Genomic DNA, 21317 nt, shown 5'->3' with positions numbered 1-21317 from the left:
TGTTATTCAATTACTAAATGTGTAGTAAATGTGTTTTCCACTATGCTGTGCGCATGGTTTTCATAATATTTTTCTGTTTTTCTGTATTTTCAAAGATGATTAGGCTGGAATCGTTTAGGTTTTTCTTCGTGTTCACTCTATGAATATCAACTAGCATCTTAGATCAGTTAACAGAAACTAGCCGCAGGGAAGTCGTATTGATGACTAAGCACAACTGACAAAAGCCTTGAAAAACCTCTATTCATCACCATGGCATACAGCACGGCCTTTAACCAGACAGCACAGCCTTTAACAGCAAAAAATATTTTGTCTCTCACCCATGAATGGAAGCCCTTTTACAATCATGTCACACTTTAAAAAAACGACGTCTCCAAAAACAAGCTAAAGATGGTTTTGTTTAGGTATTTATATGGTCTTGAACCGACTAGCGTCTTAAAGCTGCACTAGGTAGGCCTACTGTTGAAAAATAGTAGGCTACAGTTTGATGGACAGCCGTTGCACAAAATAAGCCAAGGAGAAAAGCTTGCCTTGCCCAAGGCGATTGGCTGGAACAGGATTGCTGGAACATAATTGGCTGGAAAAATGTGAGATTTACTCCTCTAGCAGTAAGCTGTCTGTGTTGCTAAACATCTCTTACTGGGCTTCATTAGCTAACACTATATGTTTATAGAGGACAACATTTTTCTTTTTATACTGGGGAAAAAAACTGAAAAGAAATATTAAATATTATGCCTTTAAACGGTTGTCTATATGTAGCCTAGTATGCCTCTGAGGTAATATAGCCTAATTTTACTGCATCAATGTCGATCCAGAGCCAATCCTTTAAAAAAAAATCCTAAACCATCACCTTTTCAAAAATATAAACCACAGCAGCTGTATAAAGAGGAACAAGTATATTTTCCTTTGTACATCGCAGCCAACATGTTTCAAATGGATGTTTAAGCACAATAATCTAAGGAACAATTGAACTGAATTGATTTTTTTTCCCAAACACATCCCACTTGAAGAAGGCATTCATGTTTGACTGATGTATAATTGCTTGCGTGTTTGGGTGTAATGAAGTCTGCCATCGGAAGGGAAATAGCATGATTCAATGTGAATTATTACTCAGCACAATAAATATGAACGTTTGTCCACATGTGTTGGCTCTGTTGTGGTATATTTGTACGAGCTACAGATGCGCTGCTTCCCAGCCCGGTCGAATGTCTGAATGAGACGCAGATGAACTCATTAAATGAAGTCAGAGCAGTCCATTGTCGTTCACAGATGAAACGTCAGATCTTAATATACTGGTCACGATGTCCCGTGTGTCAGAATATTGATGTGCAAGAACGCCACACAATCCCCAGAGTCCCATCATTCCTCTGGGGAGCGATGAATCAGCTCACTGGAAAGGGGCACACGGAGATAAAAAATAATGTATTCGTTTAGCAGACACTTTTATCCAAAGCGACGTACAGGGGGGGAATTTGAACCTGCAACTTCTTGACCTGCAGTCAAATGCTCTAACCACCGAGCTACGGAAGTCTTCCCTATAAGTTGGCGGCTGATTTCTCCATGAGTGCCGGCGGATTGGTCGGGCAGGGCGTGGCCTCGGCGGTCTTGCACAGCATGCAGCGGCGCGCAATCTGGATCAGCGTGGCTCGGAACCGTTGGATCCTGAAAGCGTAGACCAGCGGGTTGAGGGCGGAGTTGACGTGCGACATGAAGATCCCAACGTACACGGCCATCTTGGGCATGTTGCACTCGGGGCAGAAGAACGTGACGCAGTTCATGACGTGCAGCGGGAGCCAGCAGACGGCGAAAAGAGCGACCACCAGCGCCAGGGACTTGGCCAGTTTCAGCTCCTTGCGGTAGTACTTGCTGGTGTCGCAGGTGGCTTCGGCTCGAAGGTTTAGCTGGCGACGGATGGCCCTGAAGATCTCGGCGTAGAGGCCGATCATGACACTCAGCGGAACCACCACCCAGCCGAAGAAGTTGAAATACACCATGTAGTCCATGCGCATGACGTTGGTGAACTGGCAGACGATGTGGCCGCTGGCGCTAAGGTTACCCAGGGGCTCCTGGTTGTGCCAGCCCAGCATGGGCACCAGGCCGGTGAGGGCAGAGAGCAGCCAGCACAGACACACCGCCACCCAGGCCCTCGTCTGTGTCACGATGATGCTGTACCTGGGCGACAGGTTGTAAAGGTTAGGAATTGTTCATTTGGCAGACGTTTTTATCCAAAGCAAGGAGCAGATAAAGGGATTTGAAACTGCTACCCAGTGATTTGCAGTCAGATGTTCTACCTCTGAGTTATGTATACCTGGGATACATCATGTATACTGTGGTACATATCTCAGGTTAAAGGTTAGACTTTTCTTTCGAGCTGGAGAGCTAGACCTTCAGGGAGGGGACAGGTGTGGCAGATGAGTTCAAAAGAAACAGTAGATCTTATGTTATAGAAAGATCAAATCATAGGGTGAGCCCTATTTTCGTTTCAAGGGGGGTCCTGACTGAAATTTGGAGAAGCACAGAATTAGACTGAGGCTGTAGTGAAGCTTTCCTTTATAAGGTTAGGGTTGCATAATGTACAGTGCATAGCTATAAAGGGGACCTTAAATCGATTATAAAGAAACCAAGATGTAATATGAAGACACCTTTTTTGACTGCCGTCCCACAATTTAGTTGTGTCTATAGAAGGAGAGTTGGTTTCGGAGGTAAGCTTTCATTTTACATTTACATTTAGTCATTTAGCAGACGCTCTTATCCAGAGCGACTTACAGTAAGTACAGGGACATTCCCCCCGAAGCAAGTAGGGTGAAGTGCCTTGCCCAAGGACACAACGTCATTTTGCACGGCTGGGAATCGAACTGGCAACCTTAAGATTACTAGCCCGACTCCCTCACCGCTCAGCCACCTGACTCCCATTTTGTAACAGAGATGATAGAAATCTTTCTTAAACAGCAGAAAACGGTCTTCCCCTGCTGTCTTGGTGTTCCTGATCTGGAGCTGCTGTCTGCTGACTTGGTCACTACAGAACGCAACCCTGGACGACAGCCAACAACGCCTCACAAACCGGCCTTAAAATTCAGTCAATTGGGCTGACAGGAACATTTTAATTCACTTAAAAGCCTTCGATGTCCAGGACATTGATTTGCATCTAGCTGGGCAGAGATATAGACTACAGCTCGCAGTCAGACTTCGAGAAATTCAACAAGGATACACTGACTGCCTTGGAATCACTTTAATACTAACTGTTTCCGATTACAAAAAGTTTTAATTTGGTTCAACTGAAGCGGAAAAGGTCCTTAGCGTGTGGATTAATTTGGAATAACATCAATCTACATCTCACTGGAATTGTAATTGATTGTGGAAAGAGTAAAGCCCTGGAAAACAAACTAATCATTCTATAAAATCAGTTTGCCTGATTTCTAATTCAATCACGCTCTGTTTGGGAGAGTCCTCTTTAAAGTGGACGGAAATGTTGCCGATACAATTTTGATGTGTTGGAGGCCAGAGGCCAAGTTATGACGTCTCACCTGGTGGGAATCTTGACCCTGAGGAAGCGGTCGATGGCGATGGCCAGCAGGGACAGGATGGAGCTCTGTGTGATGATGAGGATGAGGCAAGAGAGGAAGAGGCAGGTGTAGAACTGGGTCCTGAGCCCCAGGCTGACCACCACGGCCAGCGGGATGACCAGGGCTCCCACGGCGATGTCAGCCACAGCCAGAGACACGATGAAGCAGAAGGTGGTGTCACGCAGGGCCCGGTTCACACACACCACCAGGACCACCAGGACGTTCCCAACAACCGAAGCCAGGGCGATGGCCGTCTCCATGGAGATGTACATCAGGTCCACATGCTCACGAAGCTCAATTCCAGGAGAGGATGACATTTTGAGTAAACCACCCTGTATTGTAAAATCTCTCAAAAACGTCTTCAAAATCTGTTAAATATCTTTACTTTCTTCCTTTACTGTCTTTGAAATCTTCCTTTCGTGTATTTAAAAGTTATTAAACAGGTTTGAAATCTTCCTCAATGTCTTCCTTAAAATGGTTTACAATCTCTTCTAAAATCTCCCTTCCTTTTCCCCCCACAGACTTGTGCTTCCTGAACGTCTGACCAGCTCCTTCGTTAGCAGGAGTTTGTGCTATGATTGCAGCATGGTGTCCTTGTCCAGTTAGCTCAGCGAGTTTCCAAGTCATTAAAATGTCCCGTTCTCCTCGCGCTGAAGCACTGAATGACTCCCTTATCGCTGGAGAGATCTGGAGAGATGAGCCTCCTGCATATCCATGAGCTCCAGACCACACTGACTGCATTCTGCTGCTCTACTCTCCCTCTGTCAATTTCTCCCTCCTCCATCACGCTGTCTGTCTCTCCCTTACCATCTCTCTATCCCTCTGGCACCTTCTCTCTCTACCTCCCTCTCTTTCTCTCTCACACTCGCTGTCGATTTGGAGACAAAAATCATAAATCTAGAAGGAGGGACATTGTTGTTACCCCCACAGTACATAAGCAAGTGCCTCACAGTTAAGGTGTGTGTGTTTACGTCAGTGAGAGAGAGAGAGAGAGAGAGAGAAATAGAAAAAGAGGGTACATGAGGTCTGTCAGGCTGTACGCTTATAAAAAATCTGCAATTTGGATGTTTTGGCAAAATCTCGACAATAGCACTCAAGCTAAAAGGACATCAACTGGAAGTGGGAGACAAGCTGTTTTTATTTCTCTGTGACTCCCCCCCCCCACACACACACACATACACACACACACACATCCCTCCTATCCCCTATACACACTTTGCTGCAACATCCAGATATTACAAAGCTTGGTTCAAAAAGTGTAAATCCCGGTAAATAGATTTCTCCTTTGTCACAATGCATCAGTACCTAAGGGGCGTGGGAGTAATTGCAGTTAAGGCCTATGTGAATTATCATTCAGGTGTCATTTGAGATTAGCAACAAGCTACAAGCTACATTAGTTAATGTTTCAATTCACCATGATTATGTCATTAACTTGTGAGAGAATTAGGACTGTGCCGAATAAGGTTTTGAACCCAAGTCATCACTCCAACATGGTTTGATTTTTTTAAATTAAAAAACACACATTACCTTTTCTGACAAAATCTTCAATAAAGAAATGCTGATGTTACAGAACCTAGCCTTTAAAACGGAGTTTCAAACTCAGGATTCTTCCACTAATCAATTCTACTATCAAACCAAGAAGACCTGTTTGGCCTCTTCTGATCTTACAAGTTCTAACCACCTCTTTCACTAGAATCACCTCCACCACCATATATATATATATATAACACCCATTTAGTATAACGGCATCAGTTTCAGATACATTTTTTTTATTTTTTTATTAGATTTTCTGGTGTGCAGAGATGCAAAGCCTAAGAGAACATTGCAAAAACCTGGTAGGATGCCCAAAACTTTTAATTACTCTAAGAACTCTGTATTTAATAAGACAATATCCATTTGAGGATCAAGACTTGCCTGGCTGGCTCTATAACAGATGCATAATGAATCAATCCATGCGATGGACCTCAATCCATTAAGGGGAGAACAAGCTGACCCGCCTGCCCGTAAACGCAGTCACTTTATTCACTCTCTCTCTCTCCCTCTGTCTCTCCCTCTGTCTCTCTCTCTCTCCTCTCCCCCCCACCCCTCTCTCTCTATTACTCTCTCTCTCTCTCTGAGGTAAAAGCGATGACTCAGGATATCAGTTTTGGGACACTGCCTGCAGTTCCAGAGTGTACTTTGCTCGTTAGCGTGTCAGTGAACACAGACAATAACTTTATGATCCGTATCCTCCTCCCTCAGCCCTCGCTGCTACCTGCCCATCACAGATGGTACCTGAGGTCACCCAGCACTGGACCAGCACTCCAGCTGGCTACGTCAGGCCTCTGGGAGCAGGTCACCGACAGAGGTTCTGTAACATCAGCATTTCTTTATTGAAGATTTTGTCAGAAAAGGTAATGTGTGTTTTTTAATTAAATTTTTTCAAACCATGTTGGAGTGATGACTTGGGTTCAAAACCTTATTCGGCACAGTCCTAATTCTCTCACAAGTTAATGACATAATCATGGTGAATTGAAACATTAACTAATGTAGCTTGTAGCTTGTTGCTAATCTCAAATGACACCTGAATGATAATTCACATAGGTCACCGACAGAAATGACGTCATGGTCGACACTTTTAACCGTCGCTTGGAAGTGTCGCCTACCAGGAGAAATTTCTACTGGCGCTGATGTCGTCACATAGTGAAAAAAAAATTCAAACCATGTTGGAGTGATGACTTGGGTTCAAAACCTAATTCGGCACAGTCCTAATTCTCTCACAAGTTAATGACATAATCATGGTGAATTGAAACATTAACTAATGTAGCTTGTAGCTTGTTGCTAATCTCAAATGACACCTGAATGATAATTCACATAGGTCACCGACAGAAATGACGTCATGGTCGACACTTTTAACCGTCGCTTGGAAGTGTCGCCTACCAGGAGAAATTTCTACTGGCGCTGATGTCGTCACATAGTGAAAAATTACAATGGTCAGTTTCTCCGATTGATCACCTAGGCTACAAAGCGTTAACAATGTAACCATAGTTATGAATGTATGGTAAAATTATTCTGTTTACGTCATGCGAACCTTGAGCACAGGCGACTGTTTGCCGAAGTATAAATGCAGCAGCCTGAGCGACACTTTTTTTTTTCGTCTGCGACCATTTCAAAAGTGTCGGCGACCTAAGTATAAATTAAGCTTTACAACATTAAGTCCCTGGAAATATGTGGGTCGTGATGCTGTGGGAAGTCAGGTGGCTGAGCGGTTAGGGAATCGGGCTGGTAAGGTCAGAAGGGAAAATCAGAAGGGAAAATCAGAAGGTTGCTGGTTCGATCCTCGGCTCTGCCAAATGACGTTGTGTCCTTGGGCAAGGCATTTCATCCTACTTGCCTCGGGGGAATGTCCCTGTACTTACTGTAAGTCGCTCTGGATAAGAGCGTCTGCTAAATGTAAATGTAATGTAAATGTGTCTCTTGAATCTGTCAGTGACATTTCACTGATCTGTTTTAAACGTTGAGTGATAACCTGGGCAACGATAAATCGGCGAGTAGACCATTCTAGACTTGTAGACTTGTAACAAAACACTATGGATTCATAAAAATATCGTGGTTTTTTGAGTGCTGTCAAAATCTGTTAAATACCAATGTGCATAAAACCTCCAGAGGTTTGAAGGCACCCCCAGGGACTAACACCGTCACAAATAGAACTAATGAATTAGATTACGTCTGTGCAGAGATCCGCTAGGCTGGGAGCCACCAGGAAAATGTGAGTATACCAAAGCTGTTTCCAGTTAACGGCAGACCCATCCAGGCATCCTCCCCAAACCAGAGAACTTCCTTTCGTGCCGCAGAAATGCCTCGTCAGAAGCCTCGGTACTACCCGGGAGCGGGGGCTTGTTTAGGGAGTCAGGTGGCTGAGTGGTTAAAGAATCGGGCTAGTAATCAGAAGGTCGCTGGTTCGATTCCTGTCCGTGCCAAATGACGTTGTGTCCTTGGGCAAGGCACTTCACCCTACTTGCCTCGGGGGAATGTCCCTGTACTTTAAGTCGCTCTGGATAAGAGCGTCTGCTAAATGACTAAATGTAAATGTAATGTTTACCCTGGTGCCGCTAAGGGGGCCCTCACTAGCCCTCTCACTGACAGATATTAGAATTCCTGAAATCCAGTTTCAGTGATTTTGGTGTGCCACTCCAAGATTTTCTGTGCCCCGTGGCCACCCCCCACCCACCTTTATGAACATTTTTATGGGGGGGGGGCATTGTTTTCAAATGTGGAAGGACAGGATGCGGGCATTAAACATTATTTTCTTAATAAAAAGTAGGGGGGACAGATTTGCTGTTTTCAAAAAGTGGGTGGTACATGTCCCACCGATGTATAATGGAACCTACGCAGTAGTACTCTCTCCTAGGCATCCCCTGCTTAAGGGAGATGGGAGAGGATTATTTCTGCCTGGCCAGCACACCTCCAAGCTGAGAACAGGTCCATAACCGTGACGGATGTGCAAATAGAGATCGTAAAAGATAATGAGTCCTCATATGTTGTGGTTATGGGGGACGGGCCTGAATAGCTATGAGGGAAGAGGATCTAACTGAGGTGGGTGGTGGAACAGTATGCACAGGGTAGAGTTAGGGTTGTGGTGGTCATGTGAATTTACTTTTGGGCTTTTATAGATTATATAAATCATAAAAAAACTTTTTTTTGTGTTTACATGTGGCACAGAGTTTTGTATGGACTTTGTTGAGAGTTCTCATCTGTTCCAAAAGGGAATCAGACTTTAAATCCAGAACAATGTACTGTAGGGTATGTAAACCTCGGTAAGGATGTGATGTTTGTGGAGGAAGATGACAAGGCAGGCAGGAGAATTGATTTTTTGTTGTTGTCCCAAATCATCAGTTTCCAGTTTTTAGTTTGTTTAGTTTGTGACAGCCAGGTTGCTGTTTCACTTCTTCCTCCTCAGTGAGTCTGCAGCAGAACACTCAGCAATGAGCCCAACACAGGAAGAGAAACTGATGATCTACCACTTAAGACCCTCAGGGAATTATGGGTAATTGGCTAACCTTCTGAACCCTGAGTCGTACACACTGCAGCACAATTGTAACTAACCATCCATAGTCCCTCAGCTCCACCACAAACTAGCTGAAACCAGATGATTTACACAAGGTCCACTGGTCAGAAACACCAATGTGATACTGTTTTTATTATTATTATTATTTACAGTTTATATTGATTGCTTTGGTACTATTATCACAAGTATGTGGTAAAACCTCATGACTCAGTACAAAACTCACAGCAGATTATCAAAAAGTCGGTTTTGTTCAACCGACTAATTCAATCGACTTCATTATCTTTCACAATCCGATGCTCATAGGACTTTTGATATGCTTTCAATAAACAATATATGTGACATACTATTGTTGTGGATGTTCGGTATAAATTTAAACTAGATTTGGAGGTGAAATAATTAAACTGTCCTAGCTTCAGTGGTTTTAGTGCCTTGCGGAAGTTGTACTCTCTCTAGTTGCTAACTGATTTCACACTGCAGCAACCACAATTATTAATTTAGAAAAGTTCCCTTAAAGGTTGTAGAAGATGTCTTCATTGATCACAACTTGATTACATATAGGATAGATATGTACGTCATTGTAGATTCTGTAAATGTTGGGTAATGTAAATGTATTGCCTGATATGAAAAGTCTTCTGTCTTTTATAGTACTGTAGCACATTACTTTCAGAACATCGAAGGGCAACTTGAAACATGTCTCTTGCATAGTTTGTTATTGGATCACTGGTGTAAAACCACTAAACTGAAAATGTACAATAATGAATGTTGTGTTTTGTTGATTAAACCATATGTATGTTCTCATGGCATTTCACGAGAAACACATTTTGAATCAATGATTGTGTGGCGAGAGATATTTACAATCCAAATGAATGCACAATGGAATGTTTTGAATGAAATACTGGAGTTTGGAGTTACATTTACATTACATTTACATTTAGACATTTAGCAGACGCTCTTATCCAGAGCGACTTACAGTAAGTACAGGGACATTCCCCCGAGGCAAGTAGGGTGAAGTGTCTTGCCCAAGGACACAACGTCAGTTGGCATGACCGGGAATCGAACTGGCAACCTTCGGATTACTAGTCCGACTCCCTCACCGCTCAGCCACCTGACTCCCCAGTTACAAAGTACATTGTTATCACATTTTTGCGATTATGGTACCAAGGCAATCAACAAAAACTGTAACCTTTATCAAAAACAAAACAAAGAAATCTGGATCATGTTGGTTGCCTGTCAAGTCTGAAGAAGTCTGAAGAAGTCTGTCATTTGGAGTCCTGATGTCTTTCTATTTACCTGTGATATCATGTATTCACTTAGCAGAAGCTTTGATCAAAGGTGACGCACATGTGGGATTCAAACCTGCAACCTCTGGATCTGTAGACAAAACCCTCGACCACTGAACCATTCCTGTAAGAAAAACAACGCAGAACAAGACATCAGTCATCAAAATCTATGTTTTTTGAGCTTCAGGGTGCCATTTGTCTATAAAAATCTTTGGTTAAATCTTTAGTTTATGTTTGTTCATAAAGCAGAAAATGATGTCTAAAGTCAGATCTAAGTGTATCCTGTGTGCTTGGTTCTGTCAAGTTGCAGAAAACACGTTTTCCGAAGTACATTTGATTAGCTTCCGTTGATAGTTATTTTTTTAATCATAATTTTCATCTTCATATTGGTCTGCAGTAAAAGGATATCTTTATATATGACAGTATACTGTACAGTATAATGTATACATATTTTCCCTCCCACTCAGCACCATTGTACCTTAGTAGGGTAGATGTGATCATCCTCGTTTGCATATGAGTAGGGTTCATATTTATTTAAAACATCTAGCTCAGAGCCTGCCGTGCAGACCGAAAATAACAACATCCTCTCAGAAACCCACAAGACTTCCTCTTACCAGCCACAACTGCTTTAGAACCACGGGTGGACGGGTGGCAGACTCACAGCCAGGGCTAGACTCTTCCCCCGCCAGAGTAGCCATGACTGGTGCAGGTGTGATCATCTACACAGTTCTCGAGGTGCTCATCGCCGTCACCTGTTGCTTGGGCAACTTGATGGTGATCTTCGTGGTGTGTTCGAGTAGGACTCTCCGCCAACCCACCTTCTGCTTCTTGGTGTCTCTGGCGGTAGCGGACCTCCTGGTCGGCGTGGTGGCGATCCCTCTGGCAGTGATGGTGGACGGCCACGTTTGGACCTCCTTCCAGGGCTGCCTCCTCATCAGCTGTGTGGTCCTCCTGTTGACCCAGGCCTCCACCCTGTCGCTGCTGGCCATCGCCGTGGACCGTTTCCTGCGTGTGGTCATCCCCCTCAGGTCTGTGTTCATCCAGCAAACGCTTTTACGTTTACATTTATGCATTTAGCAGACGCTTTTATCCAAAGCGACTTCCAAGAGATAGTTTTACAAAAGTGCATAGATCACTGATCATAACAACGAGATAGCCCCAAACATTGCCGGTAGCCAAACATGAAGCATACATTGTGAAAACCAAATAAGTCCCGAAGGGAAGAACAATAAGAGCATGTAGTTAGACAGTATAAGTATAGTATAAGTTACAATTAAACAGCAAGAACCTCAAAAGTGCAAGAGTGTACCTGTGGATTTGATCATGGTTCTTACATCTCGAGGCGTAACCTCCACCATGCATCATGTTAAGTAATAAGCAATCATTCCAGCATCATGGTTGAGAATCAAGATGTGGTTTGATGTCTTCTTATAGTTGGTGGTTGGGAGGATGATTTTATACAAAGCTATGCACAGGACAGGGAGAAGTTCAAACCTGTAACTTCTTGATCTGTGGTAATTTGCTCAACCTCTGCGCTGCCCCCCTCTCCACTCTTTGTTATTATTTCCTGTTTCTTTCTATGCATCTTTCAGGAAACACAGCAGCTGCAAACCACACTCTCTTTGACTCTCGACATTTTTATATCTTCCTATAAAACCTGCAGGGGTGTGGAAGACAAATGACAGATACCACATACTTCTGAATTTTAGATATTTAAAATGCTTTGGATTTGTCTCCCAGCTGGACTTTACGATTATTTTCTGGCACGGCATAATATAAATCAAGCCCATGCAAGTATTTGCAACATTCGCAATCTTAACTGACCTGGGTGTCGTGAAGAAACAGACATGACATACTGCATTCATACAGTCGATGAATATGCAGATGTTACGGACGACATTTGACTTAGTTCAGGTGGGAGTCAGGTGGCTGAGCGGTTAGGGAGTCTGGCTAGTAATCTGAAAAACTTCACCCTACTTGCCTCGGGGGAATGTCCCTGTACTTACTGTAAGTCGCTCTGGATAAGAGCGTCTGCTAAATGACTAAATGTAAATGTAATGGTTCAACAGGTACAAGAGGATAGTGACGGAGAGGCGATCCTGGCTGGTGGTGGGAGCGTGTTGGTGCGTTGCCATTGTTCTAAGCTTCCCACCCATGTTTGGCTGGCACAACCACAAGACTGTCAACCACACGTCTGTCAACTCCTCCAGCATCTGCTGCACGTTCGTGGCTGTGATCCCCGCGTCCTACCTCGTGTACTTTGGCTTCCTGTTGTGTACCCTCATCCCTCTGCTGATCATGGCTGGCCTGTACTGTTATATATTCTGTACCATCGCAAATATCTTGAGGGAGAAGGTGGGAGGGAGTACCCAGATCCCCCTCCAGCCCCGGCCCCGGCCCCAGCCCCAGCCCCGGCCCCAGCCCCAGCCCCAGCCTCAGCCCCAGTCTTACTTCCAGAAGGAGAGGAAGCTGGCAGGCTCCTTGGCTCTGGTTCTGGCTCTCTTTGCGGTCAGCTGGCTCCCTCTGCACATCATGAACTGTGTCTCCTACTGGGGCTCACAGGTGCCCGTTGAGGCCTTCTACGTGGGCATCGTGCTGTCCCACGCCAACTCGTCCATGAACCCCGTGGTGTACGCTCTGAAGATCCCCAAGATCAGGCTGGCCTACCGGCAACTCTGCAGGAGCTGCCTGGCATGCGTGGAGGAGGCAAGCCAAACGAGCCAATCAGAGAACAAGACCAGCAGCAACTCCAACAGTGGAGCCAAATGATGTGGTCAGATTGTGCAGCTAGATATTACAGGGTATCTTATCGTATGATGGGTAGCTTATTTCCTTATTGTCAACTTCAGTTTCACTTTTGAATGAATGCAAATTAGTGCAAAGTCTTGAAAATGGTGTTCCTCGAGGGAGGAAAGACCCTTGCTATGTCATGGAATACAGTATAAAATTGTTATGACTGCTTTGTGAAAGAAAGAAAAAATAAAACGCTTTTACAATTTTTTATAACAAAATCCCTTTCTAATCTTCAATATATCAAGAGAGTTCAGACTTGTATTTCACTGTCATTTCTGAATAGTTGACTTAGTTGACTTTATTAAGTCTGTAACTAACATAATATGAAAAATATTCCCTATCATACAGGAAACACAAAATGGCATATAGAATCCAAACATGTATTTATTTCATTGAATGTCACTATTTTCAGGATATACAATATTTCTACGGTTGTGATGTCAAACAAGTACACAGTACTCTCGAACAACTACCAACCACATGTTAAACCATTCCATCTGCAGTACAGAGGGTGATTTAGTGAGATTGCTTGTAAAAATCACTCTAAAATTGTATTTGATTTCATCAGGGTGTTGCAGTTCCTATTCGCCACTAGGTGGCAGGGAGGCGCTGTATAAACACTCCATCCTCTTCTTCTGTGGTTAAGTCCAAAGCAGCAGCAACAAGACAGGGTTTCTGGCTCCAAACGATCGCTGTGCCCCTCAAGGAAGGTGATAGGTTGTATAGTTATCACCTGAATAGGATTCGATTCCTCCCACAAACTATACAACCTACTACCTCACCTCGTCAGGCCAGACAGAGGCACCAGAGTCTCATCACGTAACACACACTCGTTTACACACGCATACGCACACACACGGACAACAAAACCAACAAGACAATAACGCAATAACGCACTCAAACGGCACATTCACTCCAAACCGCATGCTCTTCAGTCCTGTACTGTACAACAGAGACAACACTTAACGTGCTCCTGACGTATATGGGAGTCAGGTGGCTGAGCGGTTGGGGAATCGGGCTAGTAATCAGAAGGTTGCCGGTTCAATTCCTGGCCGTGAAAATGACGTTGTGTCCTTGGGCAAGGCACTTCACCCTACTTGCCTCGGGGGAATGTAATGTACTTACTGTAAGTCGCTCTGGATAAGAGCGTCTGCTAAATGACTAAATGTAAATGTAAACCACACGCTCTTCAGTCCTGTACTGTACAACAGAGACAACACTTAATGTGCTGCTTGACGTATCCTAGCACCTTCAGACGACTAGCACGCTGTGCTGCTCTCACATTCTCCAAACAGGAAGTGAACCCACGTCCACGTGGACAGGATGTGGATGTGGAAGCACTGCTCATGGAGGGAACAGCCGAAGAGGAGACCCGGGCAGGCCTGAGAGATGATCAGTCTGTCTCCTTAGGAAAGACAGTAGATTGTATAGTTATCTCAAAGGGAGAACAAACACCCCACAACTATTCAATCTACTACCTCAGCCTCAAGGACAGAAGCAGGGCTGTGGAGTTGACATGGAGGGGAGGGGCCAGCACGTCTCTGTAAGGAAATAATAATACAAGTTTTAGTTCATCCTCCATTTGCAAATGGAAACACGGGTGCATTGGAACAGAGACGTTGACAGTTTTTGGTCAAGCGCCTCTCCATGGTTAAGTCCTGTGCTGTGTGGTTCCGAAGGCCAAGTGTCTTCCTGTTGGAAGTGAGACCAGGAAGTGCGAAGGAGGTCGTTTGGAATCAGAATCTTGAAGAATCCCTGCCTGGGAATTCCAGAACTTGCATGTCATGCTGGGATCCCAGAGGTGTCATCTTGGTTGAATGGTACATGTTGGGACAGGAGCATGAGAACCCCAGCTACTGACTGACACACTGACAAACACGCACACACACACACAAGAATGCCAACACACACACACAAAAACACACGCAAACTGTACACACACAAAAACAACTCCCATACATACACGCACACACACACTGTACACATGCACACACACAAACAAACATACACACATAAACATACTTGCACAAATACACCAACAAACACATCCTGTACACACACACAGTATTGTACAGACACACATGCACATACACACACATGGATACACACAGTCCCTAACAGAACTTAAATGACACTGCCCCTCCATCGAGGTAGTCTGGTAACAGTTTTATTTGGAATTACCTCCAAGGAGCAATTTCCTCTCCGGTTTCAGCTCTGCTGTAAACACTACACAACTACCAGGACACTACACACCAACTACCCGGACAGATGCTGCTCTGTGGCAAACACACCAACTACCAGAACACATGCAACTCTGTAATAAATACCACACAATATCTACCAGAAAACATACAACTATATGGTTAACACCACACAACAACTATCACGCAACCAGCAGCTCACGCATCCACTGCCACAACACAGGCGTACAACATAACTACCAAGACAAAAGCAGATCTGTAGGAACCAGCGAACTCCGACTGTGATCGGACCCACGTCTAGACAGCCCTCCAGTGAGAGGTGAGTCTGTATCACGAGGATCTTGAAAGGTATCCCTCTGAAGACCAGAGAGGGGAAGACTGATCCTCGTATAGCTACCATGGAAAGTGAGCTAATTTGTACGAGCTCGAAGCGTAACTCACTGGCATCTAAAGAGGTTGGCATGTCATGAAGGAAACCCGCGCCGAGAACTAGTGCCCATTTTCTTCCGAAACTTGGCCAGGTTTGTCTCGACCCAAACCCACAGAAGCTTGCTGTTTAACGGGCATAAAATAGGCAAATTCAAACATGGCTTCCCCCAGCCATCTCCAGCTACTGAGCTCTGAGGGTGGCGTCCTGTACAGACGGCAAGCACAGGACAGGACGGATGATGAAAATAAAATGGCAGCGCTTTCGGCCATTTTAGGGAGTTGCTTGGCAGCCGTGAGGGACTACATCTGTGGGGCGAAAGACCTGGGAGTCTCTCCCTGCTCCTCGTCGATCAGCGTCTGTCTCATCACAGTTACATGTTTATCTTCAACTCAAAGGTAGGGAAAGCTTGTTGGATGCGCAGGTGCCTCGAATCTCTCGAAAAAGGCACTTCGTAACACACTGCCCCCACCACCCCTCACAAAAAAACACCTTGTGAGACAGACGAGTCAGCAATTTTTCGAACGGAAGGAATTTCAGTTACACCTGCCAATATTTTTCCAAACATAAAAAAAATATCTTAAATCTGCCCTGTCTATAAAAATATATTCCTCACTTAAAATAAAATAAAAATCTCTGTGAGAAAACGACTCCTTCGAGTTCTTTTTTCAAAAGAGCACAGTGTTTCCTACCATCCAGGGAGTGAGAGGACAGCTGGGCCGAGTTGTTGGCCCCCCCACGAGACCCTGCTTGGGCTGGGCCCTCGTGTCTCAGCACCCCCACCAGACCCTGCTTGGGCTGGGCCCTCGTCTCTCAGCACCCACTGTTGTGGTAGATGCTGGACAGACCAAGAAAAGACCCAGACGCTTTGCATAAATTAGAATGTGAACCACAGGCGCTGAAAGGCAGCAGGGCCGTTCATTAACATGCTGAATTCCTCTTTGGCCTAATTAAGGCAGACAGTGATTGAAATGTTTTGGCAGACAGACGAGGAGGCTGTGGGAGTTCCAGGGCGTGCTCACTGGGGCAGAGGGAGGGGCGGGGCCACAGGTCTGGGGGCCCTAATTGAGATGTTGAATTAGTACGACTGCAAATGGAATCAAAGCCCTCTGACTGGACAGAGTGTACAGACAAGACCAGCAGAAAAGGAATGGACATTTGCTTTTCTTCTGAGAAACCCTGGTGAAAGTTGTGGCTTGGTTGCGAACTTCAACTACAAATATGTGTGCTACAGTGCAAATGTAAGGGTGATCTAAGAAATGTTTCACATCAAAGAATGTTTTGAGACAAAATAATCAAACAGACAAACACAGTAGTATGCAAGACAAAAAAGCAACAAAGCAATGCTGAAGTGCGATCTTTCCAGTTGGTCTAAACAGCTGGAGCCCATTTTCAAGTCCACAATTCCCAGGTTGTTACTATTGATTGTATTAAACAAAAGAAAATGGCCGCCCTGTTGCGAAGGAGTGCCCTGTGTTCTCCTAGCCATCGTCTGCCTCCTTCCCCACAACACAGCATCATCAGAACATATGTCCGTGTGCCACTACCCTCACAGACACAGAGGGAAGCCAACAAGATCACCATTTTAAAATACCTTCTTCTTTCTATCTATTATCAAGTAGAGTAAAACCATGAAAGTTGCAAAGCATGACCATGCACTTCTACTGCTATCGCCAGGTAAATACTGCCGACCGCTATTTTGAAGCGAACGTACGGAAAAAAATACCTATCGTGTTTTGGCGTCGGTCCACGGACGGACGGTCGTCGTAACATGGGACACCGGCGCGGAGAGCGGGGGGGGGGGCGGCACGGTGGTAGAATCTCGTCTGTTCCGTCTCCTCACTATTTGGTGCCAAGAAATTGGGCATTGTCTGCGTGCCAAGCGGAATCTGAATGAAGCCCAAACAGGGGTGGCTGGGATGTTGTGGAGAGGAGACTGGCAGCACCCACAGTGAGGAGGGGGAGGGGAGTGCTGGCTGCCAAGCAATGAGAGGCTGCCATGTCAAAAAGCAGTGCATGTGACCACCAGACAATACCGTAGCAACTGTGGCAAAGATTACTATGGGATGCACACCATGGTTGGTGCTGGCGTGGCAGTAGAACAGTGGGGGCCGGAGGGGAGAGAGAGGGGGGAGAGAAGGGGAGAGAGAGGGGGAGAGAGGGGGGAGAGAGGGGGGAGACAGGGGGGAGACAGGGGGGAGAGAGGGGGAGAGAGGGGGGAGAGAAGGGGAGAGAGGGGGAGAGAGAGGGGGAGAGAGAGGGGAGAGAGAGGGGGGAGAGAGGGGGAGAGAGGGGGAGAGAGGGGGGAGACAGGGGGGAGACAGGGGGGAGACAGGGGGGAGAGAGAGGGAGAGAGGGGGGAGAGAAGGGGAAAGAGGGGGAGAGAGGGGGAGAGAGGGGGGGAGAGAGGGGAGAGAGGGGGAGAGAGGGGGGAGACAGGGGAGAGAGAGGGGGAGAGAAGGGAGAGAGAGGGGGGAGACAGGGGGGAGAGAAGGGGGAGAGAAGGGAGAGAGAGGGGGGAGACCGGGGGGAGAGAGAGGGGAGAGAAGGGGGAGAGAGGGGGGAGACCGGGGGGAGAGAGAGGGATTCACCTCTGCCTTGTTCTGCTGTGGTGACGAGGTGTTTTGTTTCCAGATTGATGGTGGGAATGTTGATCTGGGCTCGTTGTGTCTCATCTCTAGTACAGCTGATGCACTCCTGACTAACAGTGGACAGAATGTACACTGATCGTTTACTTCCCCCCTCGAGCAAGAAATTCCTGGGAAGTGCAGGAAGTACTCACGGGAGATGCCTCTACCGGTGATTTATCCAGGGTTGTTTGAAACAGACGTTGTGTTGTGTGTCGTCAAAAATCTTCTTTCCCAAAGTTTGGCGTGTGGCCATGGTACCGACCTTCGGCCAAACTTCAAAAGAGATTCCTCGGATCCTCTCTCTACTGGTTGGTTCCCTGCCTTCTCCAATCCCTTTACTCAAGTTTGACAAAAGTCATCCAGAACTTTGGAGTTCCCCATCTCCGTATGATTTTTGACCGAGAGGATCGTCCAGGGGACAGCGTGTGCAAAGTTGCTTCTCCGGAGGAGAACGCCCTTGTTTCAAAAATAGCCGTCTCCAAACAGGAAGTCAGTCGAGCTTTGACCTTGTTTGACTTCATCCTGGTCTCCCGGGGCAACGGTGAAATCAGAAGCCAAGGCCCTTTGTGTGATACGGCAGAGAGAGAGACGTTATACTTCAGAGGGAATCACAGCTAATGTGACACAGGTGATAGAACAGGGGCTATCACAAGTGCTATTACAATCCGAAGCACTTCCTACTGTCACGATCATGTCACACATCAACTCCAAACACCAACAAAAAAAATACCCCACTCGTGTGGCCCCATTCGTAGTGAACTGTCGTCTTGTGGCTGAAAACCATGAAACGTTCAACCCTACATGTAAAACCATTTATTGTCCCCTGTAGCGGAGAGGAGCAGGTCTCAGACTAAACCTTTTACAGGTCAGGCAGAATCATTTGTGATTCCACAGTATACAGGAACTTCTATTTAGAACCAATCCTTTAAGTAGAGGGTTCCCTAGAGGGACGACAAACAGTTCTACATGGCACACTTTTATATGTCTCTGTACCGTAGGGGACGTCCAAGTCATATTAAGTTTGTCCACAAGACTACAGTCAGTCACTGTTAAAAGCCTTTAGGCAGAAACCCTGGCCAGAAAATAGCAACTGATACAAAATGAACCACAGACCAATGCTATTTCTTGTTGAAGTGGCCTTCGAGTGCTATGAAGCAGGACTGTTTGTGTATGCGGACAAGACCTGATAAAGACAGAGACTTTGCTCCTAGTAATCTCAGCATCAGTGTTACCAGGAGGGGAGGGGGGTGTTCAAATAGCCGAGGATATGACCAGCTTTCCAAAAACGATATCGTCACGCAACACAGCTAGTTCGTCTGAGGACAGAGGGGGAGGAGCTTGTTTTCCATGACTTAAACCCTGCCCTAGCAACCCTTCCTACCCCTCCCCCAGGCCCCTCCCTTGCCCCACCCTCCTCACCTCCCCTCCCCCTCCCCCCCAGCTAACCAGCTCCCCTGGTCTGTCTCTCAGCCTCTACCAAGCAGTTCGTCCTCGTTTTTTTGCACACACACTTTTGCTAACACGGCAAACACATGCACACAGGCACAAATACACACACATACACACACACACTCACTCACGTACATGCACAATTAATGACAAACAGTATCCTATAGGAAAGTGTATTGCAAAGTTGTTAAATCCTCATTGTTATGACTGAGATAAAACAGAACAGTGCTTTTACAAAAGGTAGACTGTGTAACTGTGGCACTAACACACGTTTTACATCATCCCTCCTTCCTTTCTGGCTCGAGTCCACCAAAGGATGACAGCCTAATTTGACAAACGAGCAAATAAGAATCCCAAGGACTGGGTAGTTTGAGAAGCACAATCTGGCGGCTGAAATGGAGACCTTGCAGTTGTACAATGCAAGCCTCTTCATGCTCTGAACAATGCTCGCATCGATATGATCTGGTTCATACTGGTTTCTTCACAGGTCGGGCCTGCAACTGAAAAACAGCAGTTAAACTGTTAGCTTCTCTCAGCATTAATCACTTCAGGAAACGTATAGCATCCCATAGCTATTTACACCAGCCAGATAGAAACTGATACTGTGTGTATCACTCATTGCTAGCGTACTTTGAACTCGTAAAGAATTACAGACTTTTCCAAAGTTCATGATATGGTTGTTTTTCTCTGTGGTCTGATTCTTGCGCTGTACCTAGTAAGTGTGGACATTTAGAGTTTCAAACAACTCCTGAACGAATGGTTGATGAGTTCCTCTCAGCTCTACTTTTTGTTTGTTTTAACCTGCAGCAAAAACTAATATTTAGTCTGGTAGAATCTCTTGTTAGAAAATCTAGACAATCCGAACTGTGTATTGCATGTGTGCAGGGCAGCTACATGTGTGTACCGCATACTAAAGGCTGCTGGTCACTTTCACCCGAGGTAGATTCTAGAGGCAGCCACAAGACCTCAGAGATCCTCTCTTGCTACATTAATCTGTCTTTGATGTCTAAAATGAAGTATTGCACTGTTCATAAACGCACCAATTACATTCTTTCTTACAAAAAAAATATATTATTCGCATCTCCAATCCGGTTTACACGCCTTTTACCCTGTCGATTAGAAATCAGACACCAACGAATAAAATCCTTCGCAAGTGTTCCAGAGAAAACCTTTTGGATATATTTATTTTTTGTTCGACCGAAATGGCGGAGGGTATCGGCCGTGCGACGTAGGAAAGCATGCAGAAGTGTCCTCTCGGAGAAGGTGACAATAGAAAGAAACACAGAGACACGATTTACAGAAGAGAAACTGAGGTTCGGGTCCAGAGGAGGAACGGCCGAATAGGCCCCGACGGAGATGCAGGATGGAGAAAAGAAATACCTGGAGGTCTGGAGCAGGACAGTGCAGGCTTCACCCCAGGAAGCAGGCCGAGGCGGTGGAGGAGAAAGAGCGGGTTAGAGCAGAGACTACAAACGCCTTCCCACATCCCTCTCTTTCGCCTGCGTGCCGAGGGAAAGGCAGAGCGGTGGACGAGCAAGCAACCCCACTGGAACAGCCATGCCCTCCTCCCTCCCCTCCACTTCCCTGCCCACTTTGGCCTAGCTGCCAAGAGAGAGAGAGAGACAGAGAGAAAGAGACAGAGAGAGAGAGAGACAGAGAGAAAGAGACGGAGAGAGAGAGAGAAAGAGACGGAGAGAGAGAGAGAAAAGAAGGAGAAAAGTGAGGGAGAGAAAGAAAGAGAGCGTGAGGTCACAGCAGCTAACTTGAGTAGATCGTTTTTTGAAAAATGCTAACGTCTCTGATTGCAAAAGCATGCCCTAGATATCGTCAAGTGTGGTCTTCTGAAGAGGAAGGTTGTGAGTGAGGAAGCCAGCAAACGTCTCCACACGAGGCCTTTGAAACCAGATGTTGGCTGTCTGAGGACATCTTG

General features: G+C 45.7%; 1 protein-coding gene and 2 long non-coding RNA genes across 3 annotated transcripts; 1 reads left to right on the top strand and 2 right to left on the bottom strand.

The window, feature by feature from the left end:
* Positions 1 to 830: 830 nt before the first annotated feature.
* LOC134028447 (adenosine receptor A1-like) lies at positions 831 to 11738 on the bottom strand. Its single transcript, XM_062472011.1, has 5 exons — positions 11197 to 11738; positions 10706 to 10917; positions 9964 to 10011; positions 3522 to 3853; positions 831 to 2169 (listed from the first exon to the last, which is right to left on the bottom strand). Exons 1-5 carry the CDS (start codon positions 11243 to 11245, stop codon positions 1533 to 1535), a joined length of 1278 nt encoding a protein of 425 aa, XP_062327995.1. The 5' UTR covers positions 11246 to 11738; the 3' UTR covers positions 831 to 1532.
* LOC134028513 (uncharacterized) lies at positions 2057 to 4804 on the top strand. The gene is made up of 3 exons (XR_009931537.1): positions 2057 to 2189; positions 2947 to 3882; positions 4082 to 4804. It is a non-coding gene; the product is annotated as an uncharacterized LOC134028513 (long non-coding RNA).
* Positions 11739 to 13046: 1308 nt separating the features above from the next.
* On the bottom strand, positions 13047 to 20943 carry LOC134028503 (uncharacterized). Its single transcript, XR_009931535.1, has 3 exons — positions 20768 to 20943; positions 14159 to 14221; positions 13047 to 14085 (listed from the first exon to the last, which is right to left on the bottom strand). It is a non-coding gene; the product is annotated as an uncharacterized LOC134028503 (long non-coding RNA).
* Positions 20944 to 21317: the final 374 nt, after the last annotated feature.

Source organism: Osmerus eperlanus, chromosome 1 (assembly GCF_963692335.1).
Source record: "Osmerus eperlanus chromosome 1, fOsmEpe2.1, whole genome shotgun sequence".
Classification (NCBI taxonomy): domain Eukaryota; kingdom Metazoa; phylum Chordata; class Actinopteri; order Osmeriformes; family Osmeridae; genus Osmerus; species Osmerus eperlanus.
This window is presented reverse-complemented; position numbering and strand designations above follow the sequence as displayed.

What these genes read in the sequence shown, in the direction of transcription:
- LOC134028447 (XM_062472011.1), bottom strand. Translation starts at nt 11,245, where the DNA reads ATGGTGGAGGTTACGCCTCGAGATGTAAGAACCATGATCAAATCCACA. An exon ending in TACAGATCCAGAGGTTGCAG is followed by an intron (nt 3,854 to 9,963) that starts GTTTGAATCCCA and finishes CCTGGAATTGAG; the next exon opens with CTTCGTGAGCATGTGGACCT. An exon ending in AGGGTCAAGATTCCCACCAG is followed by an intron (nt 2,170 to 3,521) that starts GTGAGACGTCAT and finishes CCTGTCGCCCAG; the next exon opens with GTACAGCATCATCGTGACAC.